This window comes from Rhincodon typus, chromosome 2, assembly GCF_021869965.1.
Source record: "Rhincodon typus isolate 14 chromosome 2, sRhiTyp1.1, whole genome shotgun sequence".
In the NCBI taxonomy this organism is placed as follows: Eukaryota; Metazoa; Chordata; class Chondrichthyes; order Orectolobiformes; family Rhincodontidae; genus Rhincodon; species Rhincodon typus.
This window is the reverse complement of record NC_063333.1, coordinates 91,967,547-91,993,493: the sequence shown is the minus strand read 5'-3', so window position 1 is coordinate 91,993,493 and position 25,947 is coordinate 91,967,547. Positions and strand designations below refer to the sequence as shown.

Sequence of the window (25,947 nt, the reverse complement as noted above, 5' to 3'; positions counted from 1 at the left end):
AATATTGGGGTGCAGAACTTGGATTTGTAAATCCATAACCCACCCATTGGCAAGTTTGGAAAATGCATTCAATAAAACTGATAATTTATATGTTGATGCTGGATAAAATGGTCAAAAACTCAACCAAATTCACCAGTGGCCTTACGGAAAGTGACCTGTCACCTCAATCTACTTGAGTCTATGTGTGACTGTAGCCACAAACTATGAATTAGGTTCTAGCTGATCATCATTGTTCAATCAACACCAAAACGCATCAACTGGACATTCATACTCTTTGTAGGACCATCCTATGACTATATCGGCTGCTAGCTCAGTTGGATGGATGGCTAGCTTGTAATGCAGGGTTTGTAATAATTGCAAGACTTTATTTTGTTATTTTTATTTATTAGTCCTATTTATGCTATACAATTTATATTTGCATTTGGGAATATATTTTTAAGTCTGGTTTATTGCATACTTTGTGGCATTTAGGTAAAAGTATGAACTATAAGCTAAAGCAAGCAGGAGGAAAGTGCTGAATCTTATCAAAAAGTGGATGTGCCATTTTTGGCAAATTGCATAGAGGGTTTCTCTCTGTGAATCCTAATATGTTTTCTCATGCTATCTTCTGAACTTGCCTCATTAACAATGCACCACACCACCATGGTGGCTCACTGATTGTATTCTCTTACCCACCATAGGCAGAATAACTGGCCACTTTCATGGTCAAGTGCTGGCAGCTGGCAGTTGCCTTGCATGTTTTGCCTTATTTACCCTTGACATGTAGGCCAGAGAATAATTAGCACCTACTTTGCCAATTGTGAGCCGAAGGTCCTGCTGGATGGCAGGTGCATGCAGTCACTGTATCACACAGCCTGTGATGTCAATGATTGATGAAGATCTGGAGGAGCAAGCAGTGAGCTGAAACCACCAGGTTACCACTCAAACTTACATGTCTCAAATTGTTGCCATTTAGTTTCTATGCGGCAGGTGGAAGAATGGGAGATTGCAGAAAAATAAGGCAGGATTGCATAGTAATGAAGATGCAAATAGACCTGTCACTACTCACTAACCAGAATTTTGTCCCACTGCTCAACACTTGGTTGAAAATTCTGACTTTTTTCCTGTTGATAGTAGAATCTCCTCACTGCCATTCTCATATGATTCTCCCAAACTTTTTGACAATGCCTATGTTATTCAGGGGCTGAGAAGATTCCGTCCATCTCTTGCAAAATATAATCTGCACCAATTTCCAGTGATTAGAAATTTTGTCAATAAATCTTCAGATTGCAGGACAGTTTCAATATTTATTCTTTAAATATTAGTTGTACCATTCTTCTTTAGAGTTCAGGCTAAACCATCCACTGACTCTTTATCAGACTCAGTTAAAATACTTTGTTTCTTAATATAGATTTGATTTTTAGAGATTTTTAGCTTTAAATATCTAACTCTGCATAGCAGTTCTAGTGATTAAGCAATGATCAAAATGGACCATAAAGAGTCAACTCACGAAACATTGTTTTTCATTGTGCTTGTACACTATGCTTTTGAAAATAGGCTTTGTAGTTTACTTAAGTATAGAAGAAAGCAAAATTCTCATTTGCACACCAGAGCATGTTATCTCTGAAAATCCACTGTTCACCACCTGGTATTTTTCCTAACAGTGTGAGTTATGTAGTGAGAAGATAAATACAGAGTTAAAAGCTTTCAAGCCACATGTCTTTTGAGAAAATGTTTGATGCATATTTATATACGAGTTATGCATATTGATTTAAGAAATATTGCGCAAATCACATTCAGTAAGTTCCACACTTGCTAAAATCAAGAATTCTTGAGCAATATTGCATTACCTCTTGAAAAATTTCATTTGAAAAGGTTCAAATCACAACCTGATAAAAGAAATTTTCAAAAACTTTGTGCAATTATATTGATTTCCAGTCCTCCTCACTACATTCCCCCAAAAATGAAATCTTTATATTTGTAATCCATGTTCATGACTTGTGTCGTAACCCCAAGATTACTACTCTCATTGCCATTTTTTAATTTGATTCTTAATTTCTGATTTTCCTTGCATAGCCTTTCCGAATTTATGTAATATTCAGCTCCTCTAATCTTTCTGCAAAAAGTATACAAACTCACATTTTGCCACATTATGTTCCATCTGCCAATTTTTTGCTCACCCAATTAACCAGTCTGTATTCCTCTGCAGACTCTTTGTTTCATTCTCACAACTTGCCTCCCCTCTACTTTTCTGTCATCTTCAAAATTGGCGGTAGTATATTCACTTTCTTCATCCAAACCATTAGTATATATATGGTGAACAATTGTGGCTCCAGCACTAAAGTAGCCTAGTGTGCAGGTTTGTTGAATGTCTTTTGAAAATCCAAATATATTTTGTCTCTTACTTTTCCTTTAGCTATTATGCTTGTTATCTCCTCAAAGAATTGTCATAAATTTGTCATGTATGATTTCCCCTTCATGAATCCATGCTGAAACTGCTCAACTATATAATGTAAATATTCTATTGTTACATCATTTATAATAGACTAACATTTTCCAAATGACAGATGTGAAGCTACTGGCCTGTAGTTGCCCTGCAGTTCTCTTTGTCTCCTTCCTTTTTGGAATGAGAATGTTACGTTGGCAGTTTTGCAATCCTTTAACACTTTTCCAGAATCCAAGGATTCTTGAAAGATTACTGCCAATGCATCCGTTATTTCTGCAGCTACTTCCTTTGATATTCTAGGATGTATCATACAAGGTCCATGGTACTCATCAGTCTTTAGCCCCATTACTTTCCCTACTACTTTTTCTTTAGTGATAGGTATAGTATTTTTTTCCTCTTGCCTTTTTTCCCCTTGATTATTTAATATTTTTCAGATGTTGTTAGTATATTCTCCTGATGCAAAGTAATTATTCAAACTCCCTTACCATTCCCTGGTTTACCATTGTTATTTCCCCAGCCTCATTCTCCAAGAGGCATGTGTTCACTTTGCCCTCTCTCTTCCTTTTTACATATTTAAAGAAGCTCTCACACGCTGTTTTGATATTACTTAGAATAGAAGAATCATTACAGGGTAGAAGCAGGCCATTCAGCCCATTGAGTCCACACCGCCCCTCAACCATCCCACCCCACCCCCTACCTTATCTTTGCATTTCCCGCCCTTGACACTATGGGCAATTTAGCATAGTCAAACCACCTAACATGCACATCTCTAGACTGTGGGAGAAAACCGGAACACTAGGTTGGAACCCACGCAGACAAGGGGAGAATATGCAAACTCTACACAGTTGCCCGAGGCTGGAATTGAACCCGGGTCTCTGGTGCTGTGAGGCAGCAGTGATAACCACTGAGCCACTGTGCCGCCCCTACCTGCTACTTTACTCTCAAAGTTTATTTTATGTCTTTATCATTTTTTTGTCATCTTTTGTTAGTCTTTAAAACTTTCCCAAATCGTCTCCTTTACCACTAATATTGCCGCATTGTATGTATTTTCTTTCAATTTGCTACTGTCCCTAATTTCCTTGGTTAGTCATTGTTGGTCTATTCCCTTTTTAGAAATCGTTCTTCTTCACTTGCATATATCTTTGTTGTGAATCATGAACTATTTTCTTAAATGTCTGCCATTATTCATCTTCTGCTGAACTCCTTTTTAAGGATAGAATCCCTACAGTGAGGAAGCAGGCCATTTTGCTTATCGAGTCCACACCGACACTCCAAAGAGCATCCTGTCCCTGTAACCCTGCATTTCTCATAGCTAATCCACCTAGCCTATGCATCCCTGGACACTATGGGCAATTTAGCATGGCCAATCCACCTAATCTGCATATCTTTAGACTGTGGGAGAAAACCAGCACTCCCAGAGGAAACTCACACAAATTCCACAACAGTCACCTGAGGAATTGACCATGGATCCCTGACACTGTGAGGTAGCAGTGCTAACCATTGTGCTGCCCCCGTCTATTCTGGCCAAGTCTGCCCTCATTCCTTTTTAATTTGCACAGTTGTTCCTGAGCCAAGTTTTTCAATTTCAACCTGAATACTAAATTCTACTAGATTATGGTCACTATTTCTTCAAGGGATCTTTGACTCTGAGATCACTTAATAAGCTTGTCTGAGTAAACATTACCCAATCCAAAATAGCCGCATCCTGGTTGAATCTACCAGATAAAAATATAACATACTCTTCAAGGAAACTATCCCAATACACTGTGAATTATTCCGCATGTCTACCTCTGCCAATTTGAATTTCCCAGTCTATGTGAAGATTAAAGTCACCTATGATTAAAGTACTGCATTTTTACATCCCCTCATTATCTCTCAATTTATTCACTGTTCTACAGTTTTGTTACAGTTTGAAGGCCTATTGACTACTCTCACCAGTCTCTGCCAACCCTTGATATTTCTTATGTCCAGCCTTATGAATTGTACATCTTCTGATCCGAGATCATCTCTTGTTGTCATACCGATTCCCGTTTGGACTCACAAAGCTATCCCACCACCGTTTCCTTCTTGCCTGTCCTTTTGAAAAGTCACATACCCTTGAATATTTAGTTCCCAACTTAGATCTCATGTAACCACATCACCGTAATGGCTATCAGATCATATCAATTAACCTCTATTTGTGTCATTAATTCATTTATTTTGTTCTGAATACTACATTCTTATGAGTAAAGAGCCAATATTTTATCTTTTTATTATGTTTTCCCCCTTTAACCCTATTTGCCGCTGTTTTTCTATATTTGTGTGCTCTGTCTTTTCCTGTCCCAATCTGGGTATCATTACTTTAATAATTGTCCTGCAATACAGCTATATCCTTTTGTTTTGTGAGCTTTCATGACCACTCTCCCAAATCCCCAACCCATTTATTTTAAAGCCATCTTTACAGCCACAGTTATTCATTTTCCCAGATGCCAGTGAAGACTGTCTCACCAAAACACCTCCCTTCTACTCCAGTACTGATGCCAGTGCCTCATGAATTGAAACCCATTCCACCCACACTAAATTTTAAGCCATGCATTGAACTCCTTGATTCTATTTACAATATACCAGTTTGCACATGGCATGGGTAATAATCCCGGCATTATTACTTTGGAGTTTCTGCTTTTTAATTTAGTTCCTATCCATTCAAATTCTTTCAGCAGAACCTCCTTTCTGGTCCTATCAATGTCATTGGTACCAACATGGTTGATGGCAATGAATCCCTCCCCTCCCACTAAGTTCCCCTGCAGCCCAGAGGAGTTGCCCTTAACCCTCGCAACAAGCACGCAACACAGCCTTAAGCACTCATTCTTATGGCTTTAGGGAACAGTGCCTATTCCTCCGTTTAATTATACCATCCCCTGTAACTACTAGATTCTTATTTCGTTACCTTAGTTCAATGGCTCCCTTTTGTCACAGATCCATGGTCACTTTGCTCATTTTCCCTATAGTCCCCACGCTCATTCACACAGCTTGCAAGAACGTTGTTACTTTTGGACAATTGTAGGGGCTAGTGCCCCCATGGACTGAAACCTATTCTTTCAACAGAAATCTTTCAGCCATGCTTTGAACTCCTGAATTCTAACACAACCTCTGGTCTCCAGACCTGCCTCACCCCCAGTTGTACCCTTCTATCCCCAACCATATCACAAATTTGAATGACCTAATCTGAGGAGTGTAAATGCCTCCTTATTACAGATGTATTTGCTAGTTTCCACATGCTGCAACAGCACATCACCCACACTGCCATTGCTATCATATTCTATTTAATTACTTACTCTAGAATCCCTGCACATTACATTTTACTGTAATTAGTTGTTTTACACCTGTGTCAAACTTATGCTATTTTTAAGAAAAGAGAGCGAATAAAAGGCTAGAAACCTAAACACAAACTGAATAGCGTAATTTTACTTTAAAGACTAGAATTATTCACCAATCAACTACTTTCTCTGCGCTTGCACTATGTTGTGGTTCGTGGTGTCACTGCAGTGCTGGTTTCAGTGCAGGTAGGCCTCCTGATGTGCACCCTTTATCCTTTCCTACTTACTTCTCACTCAAGAAACTTAATGCACCTATTTCCCTCATACATTGAATTCTCACTTTGATCCAACATTTCAGATATACTCACTCGGCCTTTGTCTCACTCAGGGGAAATCTCCATTCACACTAACTGTGCTCCTTTATTTACTGAACGGTTATAAAATTCCTTTTTTATGTGGAGCTGCAGTTTTTAGCTACAAGAATCAGTATCTCATTTAAGTAAGGGATTTTAGGAGTTGATAGATAACTGCCAGTATTAGACAGCTTTTTTTAATTTGGCTATTTAAACTTGTTTAAAGATTATTAGTTTTAGATCTGAATCTGACTTGAATTCTAAAATTGAACTTGGAAAATACTTACGAGTTGAGTTCCCATTTTGAATCAAGTAGAGGCCAGTGTCTATGGAAATTGTTTGCTCATTGTTTGAATAAGCAGTTTCAATGCAGTATTTGATTGTATCGCACTATGATTCCAGTGCAGTTATTTTGACATTAGTGAGATGTGATTTGATTTGAATTTCATTTCAGATATTTTTCAAAAGCTAGCAGCTGTTGTAGAACAAAGAGAATGGATAATTGCATGCGGAGCCCACAAGGTATGAGATCTCCGTGATACCTGCAAACTTATTCAGTTGCTCACAGGCCTAAGCAATATTCATGGTAATTTGTACTAACATGTTACACAAAATTGTAATTCTCATAATGTGTTTATTCTATAATCATCTATGAAATGCAAATAATGGATTATTATCTTTTAAATTGTCACTTGTTAAATTAATTTAAATTATTCTACTACTTCAGAATTTCCAAGGTAAATTTTAAATTAAATAAACTTCATAAATAGTTTCATTAAACAGTGTACATGCAGACATATGCCCCCCAAAACTCATTTATAGCAAGACTTGCCATGGAAGTAATTTATGCAAGCATTTTATCAACCAACATAAAAACCATGCGTAATTTAAGCCTAACTTAAGTGAGATCCTTGAATCATTTTCTTATACTATAATGAAAACTAATTATTCTTTAGCCTGAATTTTGTGATTGGCAATGCCCACTTTTTGGGCATAAAATTCAATGGCAAATTTGATGGAAATCTATTATGCTGGAACCCACTCCATTTTGCATTCTTTGATTAGGCCTGATGATACAGTAAGCCGCATTCAGTTTATACCAGATGCATGTAAATGAATGTATATTACATAATTACGTTATTAATAGAATTTTGTTATAATTTCTCCTTTTTTGTATATTTCATTTGCCTATCTGAAACTGAAAATTCAGTGTTCTGTACAGTGCACTGGGCGTGCAAATAAATTTATGGGAAAGAACAGTTGGGTAGCAACATTGTGAGGTTATTGCTGAATAATGCCTTGTGTTTCTTTCATCTTTTCCCCCTGTTGACAAAGGACTTTTGTAACTATTGTAACTATTGCTGCCTTTCCAACTACTACTGCCACAATTACACAGCAGGTTTTCTACTGTGCATTACCTTATCTTCGCCTTTTGGCAAAAGAAAGGAATAAATCAATAGAGAGATGCAAGCTATACTTGAGACATTCAATTTCCATCCAACACTACTCCCACAATATAATATTCATGCAGAGATATGTAGGCATGTCTGAAGGGCAGTACCTACAAAGCTTTTACTCATCACTCAAGGAGTTGTGTTTCATGGTGCAAGTGAAGTTATAACTAAATTCTATCATGTGCAAGGCCTGCTGTAGGAACAACAGAAATAGGAGCAGAAGTATACAATCCCTTGGGACTATTCTGTCATTCAGCAACATCAACTCCACCTACCTAGTTTATCCTCATACTCCTTGATTCCCTTTGTGCTCAAGTAAACTAATAATCTCGGTATTGAATATAATCATCAGCTGAGTATCCACAACAATCTGGGACTGAGAATTTCAAATATTCACAATCCTCTGAGTGAATATATTTCTATTCTGAGGCTATGCCATTGAATTTTATTCCCAAAATGTGGGCATTGCCAATCAAAAACAGCAGGCTAAAGAATATTAGTTTTTATTTTAGTGTAAGAAGATGATTCAAGGACCTCACTTAAACTAGGTTTATATTCCGCGTGGTTTATATGTTGTTTGATAAAGTGTTTGCATAGATTATTTCCACAGCAAGTCTTGCTTTAAATTAGTTTGGCTGGGTGCGTTTATTGTCTGCATGTACACTTTTTTCCGAATCTATGCAGCTTATTTAATTAAAAGTAAACCCTGAAAATTCTGAAACAATTTTAGATTGTCTAGGCAAGGGAAATATCCTCTCAGCATCCACCCAATTAACACAGAAGTAAAACAGTGTGGATATTGGAAATCTGAAATAAAAACAGAAAATGGTAGAAATGCTCACAGCATTGATGGGGAGAAAAAGACAGTTTCAAATCTGTGACCTTACATTAGAATTGGGAAAGGTAGAAATGTCAACAAGGATTTTACAGGCTTGCTTTGGGTCTCAATATCAGGACCAAATGTGAGTATTGAATCCACAAAGACAACTGTGAGAGCAAGCTGTGATATTACTAGTGGTAGCCAATTAAGAGACTATCATGGTGACCACTGTCCAATCCATTAAAGTAAACTATGTCATGAAGCTAGTTGCACAATTGGAGGGTTGGGGCGCCTCCATGTTGAGATGCCATGAGAGGGCTTGTAATAAATTTGGACATGGGCCAGATATTATTGAAACCCGAAAGAACTGCGGATGCTGTAAATCAGGAGCAAAAACAGAAGTTGCTGGAAAAGCTCAGTAGGTCTGGCAGCATCTGTGAAGAAAAAATCAGAGTTAACGTTTCATGTCCAGTGAGCCTTCCTCAGAACTGATGGTAGCTGGGAAAATGTCAGTTTATATGCAGAAAATAGGGAGGGGAATGGGGTAGGGAGTAAACAATAGGATTAACATTAGATCCGAGAGAGAGTAGAGCAATTGGATAGACAAAGGAGTTGATAACGACCTGGATAGGAGGGTGAATAGCTGTTAATGGGGATGTTAGTGACTGACAATGGGTAGTGTGTAATGGCAGGCTATGTTATAACAAGGCCTAGTGTGTGGGGTAGAGGGCGAGGACATAGGAGAGTTTAGGCCCTAAAATTATTGAACTCGATATTGAGTCCAGAGGGCTGCGGGGTCCCCAAGCCGAACATGAGGTGTTGTTCTTCCACCTTGCATTGAGCTTCACTGGAACACTGCAGCGTGCCAGAGATAGAGATGTTGGCCAGGGAACAGGGTGGTGTGTTAAAGTGGCAGGAAACTGAAAGCTCAGGGTCTTTGTAGTGAGCAGAATGTAGATATTCTGCGAAGCGGTCACCCAGTCTACGTTTCATTTCCCCAATGTAGAGGAGACCACATTGTGAGCAGTGATTGAAGTAGACTAAATTCTGGGAAGTGCAGGTGAAGTGTTGCTTCACCTGGAAGTTATGTTTGGGCCCTTGGATACTGGAGAGGGAGGAGGTAAATAGACAGGTATTGGACCTTTGCCAGTTGCAGGGGAAGGTGCCGTGGGTCTGTGGGGGAGTGTTGGGGGTGAAGGAAGAGTGGACCAGGGTGTCCCAGAGGGAACAGTCCCTGCAGAAGGCGGACAAGGGAGGGGAGGGGAATATGTGTCTGATGGTGGCATCTCGCAGGAGGTGGCAGAAATGGCATCTGATGATCTTCTGGATGTGGATGCTGGTGGAATGGTAGGTAAGGACAAGGAGAACTCTATCGCTGTTGTGGGAGGGAAGAGAAGGGGTGAGGGTGGAAGTGCGGGAGATGGGTCGGTCCTGGCTGAGGGTCCTGTTGAAAACAGTGCTGGGGAATCCTCGGTTGTGGAAGAAGGTGGACATTTTGGAGGCTCCCTTGTCAAAGTTGGCCTCATCTGAACATATATGACAGAGACAGAGCCAACTAGAGCACAGGTACAATAGGTAATCAGGAATGTTAATGGAATATTTGGCCTTATTTCAAGGGGGTTGGAGTATAAAAGTACAGAAGTTTATTGCAACTGTACAAGGTACTGGTGTGACCACATGTGGAGTTTGTGAGCAGTTTTGGAACTCCTAATTTAAGGAAAGATATCACTTCATTGAAGGCAGTTCAGGGAAGGTTCACCAGGATGATATCCACTGTGGAGGGATTTTCTTATGAACATAGGCTAAGCATGCTGGCGATGTACTCACCTGAGTTTAGAAGAATAAGGATGATCCCATTGAATCATATAGGATTCTTAACAGGCTTGACAGGCTGAATGCTGAAAGGATGTTTCACCTTATAGGAGAGTCTAGGACCAAAGGGCATTGTCTCAGAATTAAGGGGGTGCCAATTTAAGACTGAGATGAGATGGAATTTCTTCTCTCAGATGCTTGAGAGTCTTTGGAACTTCTTGCCATAAAGACCTTTGGGGGTATAGTCCTTTTGTATATTTAAGGCTGAGATAGATTCTTGATCAGTCAGGGACTCAAGGGTTATGGGTAAAAGGCAGGAAAGTGGACGTGAGGAATGTCGGATCAGCCATAATCCTGTTGAATGATGGAGCAGGCTCAAGGAGTTGAATGGTCTCCCCCTGTTCCTATTTCATTAAAGCCAAGTTGACAGGCCCCAGTGATCAGTAGAGTGAACCACCCAGCAGCCTTGTTGGAGCCATGAGGGTGGCCATTACTGCTTATGTCTATTCTATAGGTACTGGAACCTTAGGAAAAGAATGGCCCTTCAGGGAAGGGGCTGGAAGCCTGCCTGGTGGAATCTCCATGTGGCAGAGCACAGTACCAATGATGTTAAAATGCCAACAGGTTCATAAAATGGTCACCAATAGGTCAGTTAGTTGGTGGTCAGTTAATCAAATGGCTGCTTCTCTCCGTTTGTGGCTATTGTTTCTGCCTTTGGAAATATCCTGTGGCAGTGAGAAGTCATATTGTTTACAACACAGTATGAGGCCATTCAATCTATCATCTCTGCACCTTTCAACAAAGATCCAACTACACAAATCCTATTTTCCAGCTCTGACTCAACCACTCTTTCATACAGTGATTCCATACTCCCACCACCCGCTGAGTGAAAAAATATCTCCTCAACTCCCCTCTTAGCTTTGTGACTCTCATCTTAAATCTGTGCTTCCTGGTATTGACTTCCGTACTAATGGAAAAAGATTGTCTTTCCATCCATCCTATCTATGCCCCTTGTAATCTTATACACCTCTATTTAGTCCCTTCCTAAGCTTTGCTGTTCCAACTAAAACAAGCCTAGCCCTTACAATTTTTGCTCAGAGCCCAGACCCTCCAGCCCAGGCATCATCCAGGTAAATCTCCTCTGTACCGTCTCTAGCACAATCATATCCTTCCTATAATGTGGTAACCTGAACTGCATGCAATACTCCAGTTGTGGCTTAACCTATGTTTTATACAGTTCCAGCATAACCTCATTGTTTGTGTAGTCTATGCCTCAGTGACTAAAGGCAGGTATCCCATTTACCTTCTTACTTGCTTTATCTACATGTCCTACTACCTTTTGGGATCTGTGGATATGCTCACCAAAATCCCTCTGATCTTCAGAATTTTTCCAGGCCCCTACCATTCATAGTGTAATTCATCACCTCATTAGTCCTTCCCAAGTGCACCAGCTCAAACTTTTCGTGTTGAATTCGATTTTCCACTGCTCTGTCTACCTGACATGTCCAGTAAAATTCTCCCGCAGTTTACAACTATCTTTCTCGCTATTTACGACCCTTCCATTGATGCATCATCTGCAAACTTCTTGATCATAATTCCTACATTTAAGTCCAATTCATAAATGTACACCACCAACAGCAAGCCAACCAGCACTGACCCTGGGCAGAACCCCACTGGAAACAGACTTCACAGTCACAGACATATCCCCTTACCATCACCTTTAATTCTCTCGGCTAATTTTGGATCCAACATGCCATATTGCCTTGGATCCATTGGCTCTTAATTTCTTGACTAATCTTCCATGAGAGACTTTATCAAAAGCCTTACTAAAGTCCGTGCAGACCAAATCAAATATTACCCTCATCGACACTCCTGGTTACCTCCTCAAAAAATTTGGACAGATTTGTCAAGCATGATCTTCCCTTAAGAAATCCATGTTTACTATACCTAATAAATCCATGTCTCTCCAAATGCAGATATATTCTGGCCCTGGAATTCTTTCTAATAACTTGCCATTGCCAAAGTTATACTGACTGGCCTAATTTCCTTTTCTATCCCTGCCTCCCTTTTTAAATAATGGGACAATGTTAGTAATCTTGCAGTCGTATGACACTTCAGCTGTGGCCAGAGGGAATTTGAAAATTACTGCGAAAGCCCATGATTCACTTTGCTTGCCTCCCTTCTTCCATGGTCCATCTGAGGTGCCGTGTTTCATAAGCAGTGCTTATCTAGTTTAGCTTTGAATTTGTTACAAGTTCTACACTGGCTGATGTGGTCCTGAATCTCATTGTTCGATTTTAGTAGTAGAGTACTTCTCTTGCCTTCTTCAGATTAGAATCGATTCTTAAATGGCTTGCATGGAAGTACTTCTGCATTTCGTTGGTTTCATCTCCTTTGTGATAATGACACTACAATGTACCATCTTTGGCTTTCATTACATCTCTTCAGCTGTAATGATCATGAGGGTGGGATAAAGGGTGCCGACCCGAAACGTTAGCTTTCCTGCTCCTCTGATGCTGCCTGACCTGCTGTGTTCCTCCAGTTCCACACTGTATTGACACAACTGCTCCTTCTCTGAACTCCAGGCCTCTGATTCCCCGCACTCTGATATATGATGAGCTGAGGAGAAATTTCTACATTTGAAGGTTGTGAACCTGCAGAATTTTTTATCCCGAAGGGATACAGATGCTTAGTTTTTGGACTCAGAGTGATTTGAGGGATTTCAAAATGAGACAGGACAGTGGAGTTGAGGTTGAATAACAGTCCTCATTTTGTTGAATGGCAGACAAGACTCAAAGGGCAATATGGTGTCCTTTTTCTGTGGTTCCTATTTCTAAATCCTTATGGCACATGGTCTAATCTTTGCACAGATGTAAGCATATGTAATTTTGTATATCATTTGTAACTGTCTCTCTCCTGAAACAGGTGGAAGGTACAAAGGTTTTAACATGTCTTTCAGGCGCGGTGTCCGACTTTGTATTGATGTTACATATGCCAGGCAAATGTATAAATTAAAATAATTATTAGTTAAGTAAGAAGAAATGAATAATATACAGTAAAGTATTTTAACTTGGGATATTTTTCTTTAGACCCTAGTAAAGCTATTGGCAGCCAAGCACAATAATGTACTACTGGGTGCTCTCCTTGCTCTTACCAGCTTGGCTGAAAGGTATGTCACTTAATTAAATATTATAAAAAAAACTTTAAACAAATGATTGGAACTGAACAAGCTCACAACATTTAGTTTTTTTTTCAGCCCAGAGTGCAGAGTGAAGATAGGTGAACTCACCATTGTAGAAAATTTGTTAACAATTTTACAAGAATATGACTTGCTGTCAAAAAGGTAAGTTAAGATTTTTAAATCTTTTTTAAAAAAAAATTATATCTTTGAAAAAGTTGTTAAGTTTGTGTGGTACTCAAGTACACAAGTTTCCTAAGACAGAACCAAACATTTAGGAGTCCATAAGGTTGTAAGTATAGGGGTAGAATTACGCCATTTGTCCCATCGAGTCTGCTCCGCTATTCAATCACAGCTGATATGTTTCTCAACCCCATACTCCTGCCTTGTCTGTGTAACCTTTGATCCCTTCACTGAGCAAGAACTTAGCATCTATGTTTTAAATATACTCAATGACTTGGCCTCCGTAGCCCTTTGTGAAAATGAGTTCCACAGATTAACCACTCTCTGGCTGGAGAAATTCCCCCTCACCTCCATTCTAAAGGGTCGTCTCTTCAATCTGAGGCTATGCCCTTGCGTCCTAGTCTCTCCTATGAGTGGAAATATCTTATCCATGTCTGTTCTAACCAGGTCTCTTAGTATACTATAAGTTTCAATCAGCTCCCCCCTCATCTTTCTAAACTCCGTCGAGCACAGACTCGGAGTCTTCAACTGCTCCTTATATGATTAGCCCTTCATCCCTGAAATATTCTTGTAGACCTCCTCCGTATCCCCTCCAATGCCAGCACACATCTTTCCTTAGATATGGGGCCCAAAGCTGCTCGCAATATCCCAAATGCGGTCAGATGAGAGCATTATACAGCCTCAGCAGTACATCTTTCTACTATTGTATTCTAGCCTTTTTGAAATGAATACCGCCATTACATTTGACTTCCTAAATTCCAACTGAATCTGCATGTTAACCTTAAGACAGTTCTGAACTAGGACTCCCAAGTCACTTTGTACTTCAGATTTCCGAAGCCTTTCCCTGTTTCGAAAATAGTCTACACCTCTATTCTTCCCACCAAGGTGTACAAGCTCACACTTTCCCACATTGTCTTCCATCTGATACTTTTTTGCCTAATCTGCTAATTTGTCCAAGTCCTTTTGCAGGCTCCCCGTTAACTCAAAACGACCTGTACAACCACCTATATTTGTCTCATCTGCAAACTTAGCAACAGTGCCCTCCATTCCTTTGTCAAGATCGTTAATGTATAATGTGAACAGTTGTGGTCTTAACGCTGACCAGTGCAGAATTGCATTAGTCACTGGCTGCCATCCTGAAGAAGACCCCTTCCTGCCCTACTCTCTGCCTTCTGTCAGTCAGCTAATTGTTCAACTATACCAGTACCTTACCCTTAGTACCATGGGCTCCTATCTTATTTAGCAGCCTCCTGTGCAACACCTTGTCAAAGGCCTTCTGGAAATCCAAATAGATCACACCCACTGGATCCCCATTGTATAACATGCTTGTTACCTCCTCAAAGAATTCCAACAGATTTGTCGGGCATGATCGCCCCTTGATGAAGCCATGTTGTTTCTTCCCTATTTAACCATGCACTTCCAAGTACTCCAAAATCTCATCTTTAAGAATGCACTCTAAAATTTTACCAACGTCCGAGGTTAGGCTAACCAGCCTATAGTTTTCTGTCTTCTGTCTCCTTCTGCTCTTAAGCATGGGTGTTACATTTGCTGTTTTCTGAGATCCCCCCCCTCAACCTGACTCCAGTAATTCCTGAAAGACCATCACCAGTGCCTCTACAATCTCCTCAATTATCTCAATCTCTGGGGTATAGTCCATCTGGTCCAGGTGATTTATCTGCCTTCAGACCTTTCAGCTTCCCCATCATTATCTTCTTAGTGATGGCCACTACCATCTACTCTGTCTCCTAATTCTCTTGAAATTCTGGTATGCTGCTGGTGTCTTCCACTGTGAAAACTGATCCAAAGTACTGATTAAGTTCCTTTGCCATTTGTTTGTTCCCCATTACTACTTCTCCAGCCTCATTTTCCATTGGTCCAATGTCCACTCCTGCCTCTCTTTTGCCTTTAAGATATCTAAAAAAAAACTCGTGCAATCTTCTTTTATATTACTAGCTAGCTTACTCTCATTTTTCATTTTTTTCCCCCCCCCCCGCATTGCTTTTTTAGTAGTCCTCTGCTGGTTTTTAAAGTCTTCTCAATCCTTTGGCTTCCCACTCATCTTCACCACATTGTATGCTTTTCCTTTTGCTATTTTTTGTTGCTTTTATGCTATCCCTGGCTTCCCTCATTATTTGTGATTACTTCATCCTCCCTTTAGTATGTTTCTTCTTCCTTGTGATACTCATGTGGCACCCCCAGAAATTCCTGCCAATGCTGCTCCACTGTCTCCCCTGTTAGGCTCCCCTTCCAATCAATTTTGGCCAGCTCCTCCCTCATATCTTTGTAGCTACCTATGCTCGATTGTAAGACTGTTACATCTGATTTGGGCTTCCCCCTCTCAAACTTCATGGTGAATTCTATCATGTTATGATCATTGCCCCCTATGTGTTCCTTCACCTTCAGCTCCCTAAGCAAGTCTACCTCATTACATACCACCAAACCAAAATTTTCTGGTCTTGCTTTGTTAGTTAATTGCAAGTTGGGGGAAGAGGGAGATGAGTACATCTCCTGATATTTACGACTTTGATCTTTGTTCATTTTCTGGATTCAAGCGCATTTGGATACTCTGATAAAGACCAAATCCAACTACAGTGTAATTGGGGCTCCCATGTCACATGAGACAGAAGAAAGCCTTTGTGGTACTCTGCTGGTTATAGTATAGTCCTGCAATTTAGACTTTTAGTAATGCATCTAATAGACTCAGCATTTCTGGGATGAAAACTATATAAGTTACCTCACTTTCATAGTGGCATCATATTGTGAATTTTATGAAGCCACACATATTAAAAAATAGAATATCATGCTTGCTGGATATCTGAAATAAGAATAGCTTTTGGTCAGAATCTATACAATGTTGAAGTCTTAAAAATCCTTGTGTACCCAAAGCCCAGACATGAATGTGAAAATACTGAATTTTGAGCAGTTCCTTTCTAAGCTTCAGGACATTGCAAGAAACAAGGAACCAGGAACTTTTGAAGACTTTGTTTTGGATGTGTTTGATACTAAGAAACCAGCAAAGATGCCTAATGGTCCATATCCTTTCCACACTTTGGAAAGTCAGATCACAACACTGTGTTCCTCCTCCCAGTTTGCAATCAGTAGTCGAAACGTGAGGACCAAGCACAGAAAGTAGTACAGTGCTGCTCGGAGGCAGCGGAAGAGTTTCTGCAGGACTGCTTGAAAATGATGGACTGGTCCATATTCAAGAATTCAGCGGCCAACCTAGACAAGCACACCACCACCATCACGGAATTCATTAGCAAGTGCGAAGAGGACTGCATGCCAAAGAAGTCAACCCATATGTTCGCCCTAGTTGAACTGGGAAATCCATTGCCTATTGAAGACCAGGCGTGCGGCGTTCAAGTCAAACGGCCCAGACATTTACTGGAAATCCAGATATGACCACAAGGCCATTAGAGTTGCCAAGAGACAGTACCAGACTAAGTTAGAGACCCAAACTAGCCACACAAACTCCCGTCGCTCATGGTAAGGCCTATACGGCATAACAGGACACAAAATGAAGCAGAACAGAATAGCGGACAAAAACGCATCCCTTCCTGATGTGCTCAATACTTTTTACGTTCGGTTAGAGCAGAATGCCAGTGGAATGGTGTCACCTGCCCTGACAGTCTCAGATGCACCTGTTCCCTCAGTCACCGCTATAAATGTCAGATTTGCCTTTTTGAGAATGACCCCAAGGAAAGCGACTGGCCCAGGTGGAGTCCCCGGCCATGCACTCAGATCCTGTGCAGACCAGCTGGCAGAAGTATTTGCAGACATCTTTAATCTCTCCTTGCTACAATCTGAAGTCCCCAGCTGGTTCAAGAAAACTACCATAACCCCGGTACCAAAGAAAACACAGGCAATGTGCCTCAACAACTACCGCCTGGTGGCTCTGACCTCCATAATCATGAATTGCTTCAAGAGACTAGTCATGGATCACATCAAGTCCAGCCTCCCAGCCTGCCTTGATCCCTTGCAATTTGCCTACCGGCACAACTTGCCCACAATAAACACCATTTCCCTAGCCCTACATTCATCCCTGGAATATGTGGATAATAAGGATACCTACATCAGGCTTCTATTTATCAACTACAGCTCTGCCTTCAACACTATAACCCCAACAAAACTAATCTCCAAACTCTGAGACCTAATTCGCAGCTCCGCCATCTGCAACTGGATCATCAGCTTCTTGACCCACAGACCTGATCAGTGAAGATTGACAACAGCTCCACGATAATTGTCAAAACCAGCATGCGGCAAGGATGTATACTCAACCCCCTACTGTAATTCCTGTACACTCATGACTGTGTGGCCAAATTTCGTTCAAACACCATCTACAAGTTTGCTGATGACACCACTGTTGTAGGACATCAAGCAAGGATGAGACAGAATACAGGAAGGAGACAGAATGCTTGGTATCATGGTGCAAGATAACAAGCTCTCCCTCAATGTCAGCAAAACTAAATAGCTGATCATCAACTTCAGGAGGAAATGAAGAGGAAATCCCCCTATCTACATCAATGGAGCTGAAGTGGAGAGGGTCGAGAGCGTTAAATTCCTGGGAATGACGATCACCAATACTCGGTCCTGGACCACCCATGTAGATGCAATGATCAAGAAGGCACAACAACACCATTTCTTCCTCAGGAGGCTAAGGATATTTGGCATGTCCATAAGGGCTCTCACCAACTTTTACAGATGCACCATAGATAGCATTCTATCTAGGTCCATCACAGCTTGGTATGGCAATTACTCTGCCCAGGACTGTACGAAACTATAGAAAGTTGTGACCATCATGAAAGCCAACGTCCCATCCGTTGACTCCATCTACACTGCTCGTGGCCACGGAATAGCAGCCAACATCATCAAAGACCCCTCCTACCTTGGTTATATTCTCTTCCAACCTCTCCTTCAAACAGAAGATACAAAATCTTAAACAAGCATACCAGCAGGTTCAAGAACAGCCTCTTCCTTGCTGTTATTAGACTGCTGAATGGACCTTTCAAATTTCAAATCTAATGTTGATCTTGCTTTTGTACATCTCCTGTGCAGCCATAACTTTGTATACGCTCTGTTTAATCACCCTAATGATCTGTATGACTTTATATGTTACGATCTGCCTGTATTGCATACAAAACTTTTCACTGTACTTAGATACAAGTGATAACAATAAATCAAATTGAATCAAGTAGGCAGGCAGCAAGGTGTTGAGATAAAATATAATTAGTAATTAGGAACAATCAGAATGGGGAAATGTTAAATATATGGTGCATTTCTTATTGTATAAGGTAATGGATCTGAAAGAGTTAATATTGAATAGTAGAGGATTTCAACTTCCCCAATATTAACTGGGATAGACAAAGCGTGAAAGGCTTTGTTGCCTGTGGTTTTGACACTTTGACCAGTTTCTACATAAACTCATTTTACTTAGGTGCGATATTTTGTGAGATGAACAACTTGTATTATGAGTCAACTTGTATTTCAATGCAATTTTGTTCACAGAATACACTAAAGACACAAAAGGGGCCATATGATGGAATATTATCTAAAACCCTGCTTTCTTGCGATAAATCTTCCAATTCTTACATTCACTAGTCTACTAATCACAACATTAAGTCTTTGCTGAAATCCTTATGTAAACTACTACTGGCTACTAGTACACATTGAATTGTAGGAACTTACACAGTTCAGAGAATCAAAGGGACCTTGATGTGCATGTCCATAGATCCTTAAAGAGAGGTGGATATGGTCGTTAAGAAGGGATGTTTGCCTTTATTATTCAGGCCATTGAATACAAGAGCAAGAAAGTTGTAATTGAGCTGTATATATTTGTAAAGGAAGAACATAATATTTGTATAAGAATATTATATGTGTAGTTGTGGCCAGTTTTGTGACCACACTATTCACCTTATACATTAACAATCTGGATAAAAGAACTGAGTGTATTGTTGCTAAGTTTGCTGATGACACAAAAATAGGTCAAGGGACAGGTAGTATTCAGGAAACAAGTAAACTGTAGAAGGACTTGGACAAGTTAGGAAAGTGGGAAAAGAAGTGGCAGGTGGAACACAATGAAGGAAAGTGTGAGCTTTTACACTTTGATGGCAAGAATAGAAGTGTACACTATTTTCCAAATGGGGAAAGGCTTTGGGAATCTGAAGCATAAAGCGACTTGGGAGTCCTAGTTCAGGATTCTTTTAAGGTTAACATGCAGGTTCAGTTGGCAATTAGGAAGGCAAATGCAACGTTAGCGTTCATTTCAAGACAGCTAGAATACAAGAGCAGAGATATACTGCTGAGGTTGCATAACGCACTGGTCAGACTGCATTTGTAAGCAGTTTTTGGCCCCGTATCTAAGGAAGGATATGCTGACATTGGAGCAGACCCAGAGGAGGTCTACATGAATGATTCTGGGGATGAAGGGCTTGTCATGTGAAGAGCGGTTATGGACTCTGGGTCTGTACTCGATGGAGTTTAGAAGGATGAGGAGGGGGATCCAATTGAAACGTACAGAATACTGAAAGGCTTGAATGGAGTGGACATGAAGAAGATGTTTTCACTAGTAGGAGAGACTATCACTTGAGGGCACAGCCTCAGAATGAAGAGGCAATCCTTTAGAACGGAGATGAGAAGGAATTCCTTCAGCCTGAGGGTAGTTATTCTGTGGAACTCATTGTCACAGAGGGCTCTGGAGGCCATGTTATTGAATATATTTAAGACATGGATAGCTAATTTCCTGATCGGTAAGGGGATCAAGAGTTTCAAGGAGAAGAGAGGAGAATCTACTTGAGAAACATTATCAGCCATGATGAAAATTCAGAGCAGACTTGATGGACCAAATGACCTAATTCTACTCCTATACCTTATGGTCTTATGATCGTCACACAAAGGAAGGATGTGATTGCACTATGGAGGGTGTAGTGGCAACTCATCAGGATGTTGCTTGACCTGGAGACGTGCAGTTATGAAGAGAAACTGGATAGGTTCGGGTTGATTTCCTTAGAGCAGAGAAGGCTGAAGAGGAATTCAGATGGAGGTGTACAAGATTCTGAGGGTCATTGACAGGATAAATAGGGAAAAACCTTTCCCCTTAGATGAAAGTTCAAAAACCCGGGGGCATAATTTTAAAGTAAGGAGCAAGAGGTTTAGAGGGGATTTGAGGAAGGTTTTTCCACCTAAGTGCTTGTCATATCTGGAATTCACTGCATAAAAGAGTGGCAGGGATGGGGATCCTCAAGACATTTAAGAACTGTTTAAATGAGAGCTTGAAATGTCATAGCATACAAGGCTACTGGCCAAGTGCTGGAAAAGGGATTAGAATTGGTGGTTGTTTGGAGATCAAAACAGAAACAATGGCCTGAAGGACCTCTTTAAATGGTATAAAAACTCAATGAATTTTCATTAAGCTCCACCTACTGTAATGACTTTATACAGTATATGGGTGGAGAAGAAGCAGTTTAACACAAGGTCCCGATGGAGATCTGTGTCATCTCTGGTTTTATGAGCTTTTGTAATCATGCCTAATTGGTCAATGTAACTTGTACACATTGCTATCATACAATAAACAACATCTTGTTGTGTAACACAAGTGCCTATTCTCAGTAAATATCAATATTCTCTCCATCCTGTTAAAGACGATGAAGAGGATGTTTGTGTTGAAATGTAAATGTCCCTATCTCTGAGCCAGAAGGCCTGGGTTCAAGTCTCACCTGCTCCAAATGTGTCTATTAACATATCTGACCAGGTTGATTAAAAATATCAAGAAAGGATGCTTGCTTGCAGCACTCTATGCTAACCATAAACCACCAGTAGTTTGTAGTGCAACAGTATTGAACAAAGTTTGGTAATCCAAGGACAAAAAGAAGGTCCGCATTTAGGGTGAAAAGAAATGAATGACGGAAGAGTTAGTTTTCTAGGGCCAAAGAGTATTGTGTTTGGGCAAGAATGAAGCCAAGAAACAAAGAGCAGGTGTGCTACTTGCTGAAAACAATGAGAACCAATACAAGAAAAGGAAACAAATACAGGTAGACATGAGTCTGGAGTGCTGTAAAGTGTCTTAAGTTGAGTTTCAGTGGAACAGTGCAGTTGGCCAAGAACGGAGACATCAGTGTTAGAGTAAGGTGGGGAATTAAAATGACATGGCACTAGAAACTTGGGATCATGCTTGGGGACTGAACAGAGGTGGCCCACAAAGTAATCACCCAATATGCATTTGCTCTCCCGAGTATAGAAGAGACCAGTGAATATGGTGAACCATTTTGAAAATAGTACATGTAAATCACTAATTCACATGAAAGGAGTGTTTTGTTGCTTTAGATGGTGACACGGGAAGGAAAGGGGGTGTTGGGCATGATTAAGCAATAGATCTAGCAGTACCAACCATCATTAACTGTATTCCTGAACATTTCAGGACACAACCTGTCCCATGCTCCCATTATTAGTCAGCCAACATCTATTTTGTTTTATGCCCACCTTGCTAGGCCAATTGAAGAGCAAAAGACTAATTTTTATTTTATTCATTTATGGGATATGAGCATTTCTGGCTAGATCAGCTGAGCTGAGATGACTGATCTTCAACAATATCAATCATCTTCCTTTGTACCAGATATGACTAGGACCAATGGAGATTTCTGTCCCAATTCCAATTGACTGCAGTTTTGCTTGGGTGCCTTGATGCAACACACGGTCAAATGAAGCCTTGATGTCAAAAGCAGTCATTTTCACCTCACCTCTGGAGTTCAGCTCTTTTGTCCATGTTTTGACCAAGGCTATAATCAGGAGCTGAGTGGCCCTGGCAGAACTCAAATAGAGTGTCAATGAGCAAGTTATTGGCAAGCAAGTCCTGCTTGATAGTACTGTTTATGACACCTTATGTCACTTTACTGGTGATCAAAAATAGGCTAATGGACTGTAATTAGCCAAGATGAATTTGCCCTGCAGATTGCACACAGGACAGACTGGGGCAATTTTCCACATTGGCAGGTCGATGCCAGTGTGTTGTAACTATACTGGAACAGCTTGGCTGAGGTGCCACAGGTTCTGGAGCACAAGTCATAAATAGTCTTGGCGGAATGTTGTAAGGACCCATTGTCTTTGCAATATCCAGTGCCTCCAACCAATTCTTGTTGTCACATATTGGTTCTGCGGATTGCTGAAGAATAGCTTCTGCGATGTTGGGGCCTTCTGGATGATGCTGAGATGGATCATCCACTCAGCACTCCTAACTGTAAGTGGCCACAAATGCTTCAGCCTTATGTGTTCCACAATTACCCAATTGAATTATGCTTGACTGTCAGTCAAACAGTCTTTTATTTTTACACATGGTCAAAAGAAATATACGATAAAACAGGCAATACAGTCCATTTCGTGTGCCATTGATTTTTTTTACCCTCCCAGGTTGCACATAGCAGTGTCTTGCAGATTGTTCTTCAATCTTTAGGCCATTACGGGAGAGTTGTCAACCCTAAATGGATTAAGTATCAAAGCGAGAATGATCCCTTTGGAATGCTGAAAGGGGAAGAGAGAGGAAAATGGAAAAAGCAGAGAGTGAACACTAAAACTGGTGAGATGGGAAGTGAGGACAAGAAGAACCCTACTATGGCCGTCAGAGGGACAGGAAGGAAATATAGTGACAAGATTGAGGCCCTGTCAACCAATGTGGGGGCTGTCTTTGTTGGGAAAAAAGAAGACTCCCAAGAAGTGCTGTTCTGGAAAGTTGCAACATCAGAACAGATAAGATAAAGGAATTAGGAGTGTAATCCTTACAAGGTGAAAGAAAGTGTGGTCAAGGTAGCAGTGGAAGTCGGTGGGCTTATAATGAATATTAATTGATAGCTCATTGTTCCACCAACAGTCTCTTTGGCTCTTCTAAACTAACTCTTCTGTCATGTCATCTCAGCTTGAGGACACTTTTGCAGGAGTTCCTCAGGGTAGTGTCCTAGGCCCAACCATCGTCAGCTGCTTCAGCAAAGACCTTCCTTCCATGATAAGGTCAGAGATGGGATCTTCACTGATGATTGCACAATTTTCAACACCATTCATGACTTCTTATGTATTGAAGCAGTCCATGTCTAAATGCAGCAAGACCTGGGCAACATCGAGGTTTGGACTAACGAATGGCAAGAAACATTTGAACGACACAAGTGCCAGGCAATGACCATCTCCAAGAAACATCCCAAAACGTCACTCCCTCCAGCACCGAAGGTCAGCAGCAAAGTGTATCACCTACAAGGTGCACAAGGTCCTTTAAATAGCACCTTCCAAACCCATGGCCATTACCAACTCTAAGAACAAGGGGAGCAGATACATGGAAATACCACCACCTGCAAGTTCACTTCTAAGCCAGTCACCATCCATACTTGGAAATATATCACCATTCCTTCAACGTCACTGGGTAAAAATCCTGGACTCCATCCTTAAGATTATGGGTCTACCTGCACCAAATGGACAGCAATGGTTTAAGAAGTTAGCTCACTACTATCTTCTCAAGGGCAACTGGGAATTGACCCAGCATGCAAAACCCACATCCTGTCGCTCCAGTCTTTCAACCTATCGCAGAGACTTTCCTTTTGTCCTTGTCCCACCTATACCTTTGCTTAAAAATAGTTACAAATGAACTATTCCCAGTCCTGAAGAGATCTCTTTGACTTGAAATGTTGAATCTTTTTCGCTGTCCACAGATGCTGCCATAAACTGCTAAGTATTTCCAGAATTTTCTATTTTTTCCGGGGCCAAGAATGTTTTGTGACCCCAGCATGAAAAGGAAATTTTTATAAGTGATAAAAGGCAGGTAAATGCAGCTTGATCTGGTCTTTCCCTAAATTCTATGTCCTGTCTTCATCAATTGTACTGTCTTTGCGGTGATTTGATGGTGAAAAATATTTTTGTTGATTAGTGGGTAATTGTCAGTGATTACAGTAACACTAATTTCTTGGGGATTTCAGCTATACAGGAATAAAAGGTGGATAACTTTATTTCTGCCTCTTTACTGAAAGCATAAGGTTATTTATGATTTGTTTCCTAAATGTTAATAATGTTTACAGAATGACTGCTGAGCTGCTTCGTCTACTCTGTGCAGACTCTCAAGTGAGAGAACAGGTGAAGATCTATGAAGGAATTCCCATTCTGCTTAGTTTGCTGCATTCTGACCATCTCAAATTGCTGTGGAGTGTTGTATGGATTCTAGTTCAGCTCTGTGAGGATCCGGATACCAGCACTGAGATTCGATTGTGGGGAGGCATCCAACAATTCCTTCACATTCTACAAGGGTGAGTATAAAGAAAATAATATTAAACATAGTAAAGCACTATTTAATTTTACTCTTTCATTTGGCTATCTGAAAAATGTGATCTGACTGTATAATTTAAGCAAATTAAGGGTTTAGGAATATAAGTAAGAATAGGCATTCTGCAATTACAATTGGACTAACTTCAGGTAAGATCATATGATGTAGGAGCACAGCAGGCCATTCAGTGACATCATGGCTGATCTGATAATCCTGAACTCCACTTTCTTGCCTTTTCCCATAGCTCTTTATTCCCCTACTGATTAAAAATCTGTTTATCTCTGCCTTGAACATACTTAACAACCCAGCCTCAACAGCCCTCTGATAAAGAATTCCACAGATTCACTACCTACTGAAAGAAGAAAATTCTTCCTCATCTCTGTCTTAAATGTATGATTTCCTTATTCTGAGATTATGCTCTCTGGTCCAAAACTCTCCCATAATAGGAAACAATCTTTTCACATCTACCTTTCAAGTCCCCATGAATCTTGTTTGATTCAATAATTCTTCTGAGTTCATTCTTCTGAATTCCAACAAGTACAGGCCAAAACCATTCAATTCTCTTCATAAGACTGTTCCTCCCTACTTGGTATCAGCCAAGTGAATCTTCTCTGGACTGCCTCCAATGTCAGTATATTTCCTTAATTAAGTGGCCCAAAACTGATCTCAATATTACAGCTGGGGTCTGACCAGCAAATTTTAACAAAGCTTCCCTATTTTTATACTCCATTCCCTTTTGAAACAGAGGCCAATATTCCATTTGCATTGCTTATTATTGGCTGAACTTTGATGTTTGCTTTTTGTGATTCATAGATGAGGACTCCCAAATCCCTCTTCTGCAGCTTTCTGCAGCCTTTCTCCATCTAAATAATAGTCAGCTCTATTTTTCCTGCCATTATGCATAACACCACATTTTCCCACATTATGTTCTACCAGCCAAATTTTTAACCACTCACTTAGCTTGTCTATATCCCCTTGCAGAGATAGTAGGAACTGCAGATGCTGGAGAATCTGAGATAACAAGGTGTAGAGCTGGACGAACACAGCAGGCCAAGAAGCATCAGAGGAGCAGGAAGGCTGACGTTTCGGGCCTAGAAGGGTCTGAAGAAGGGTCTAGGCCTGAAACGTCAGCCTTCCTG

At 40.5% G+C, this 25,947-nt stretch overlaps 1 protein-coding gene across 1 annotated transcript in view; it reads left to right on the top strand.

Moving 5' to 3' along the window:
• nek10 (NIMA-related kinase 10) overlaps nt 1-25,947 on the top strand; it is a 180,869-nt gene that overhangs the window by 30,057 nt on the left and 124,865 nt on the right. The window contains exons 6-9 of the mRNA XM_048608532.1: nt 6,529-6,596; nt 13,250-13,329; nt 13,417-13,503; nt 24,567-24,791. Of these exons, the coding sequence (XP_048464489.1) occupies nt 6,529-6,596; nt 13,250-13,329; nt 13,417-13,503; nt 24,567-24,791 (460 nt within the window). The remainder of the gene's footprint in view (nt 1-6,528; nt 6,597-13,249; nt 13,330-13,416; nt 13,504-24,566; nt 24,792-25,947) is intronic.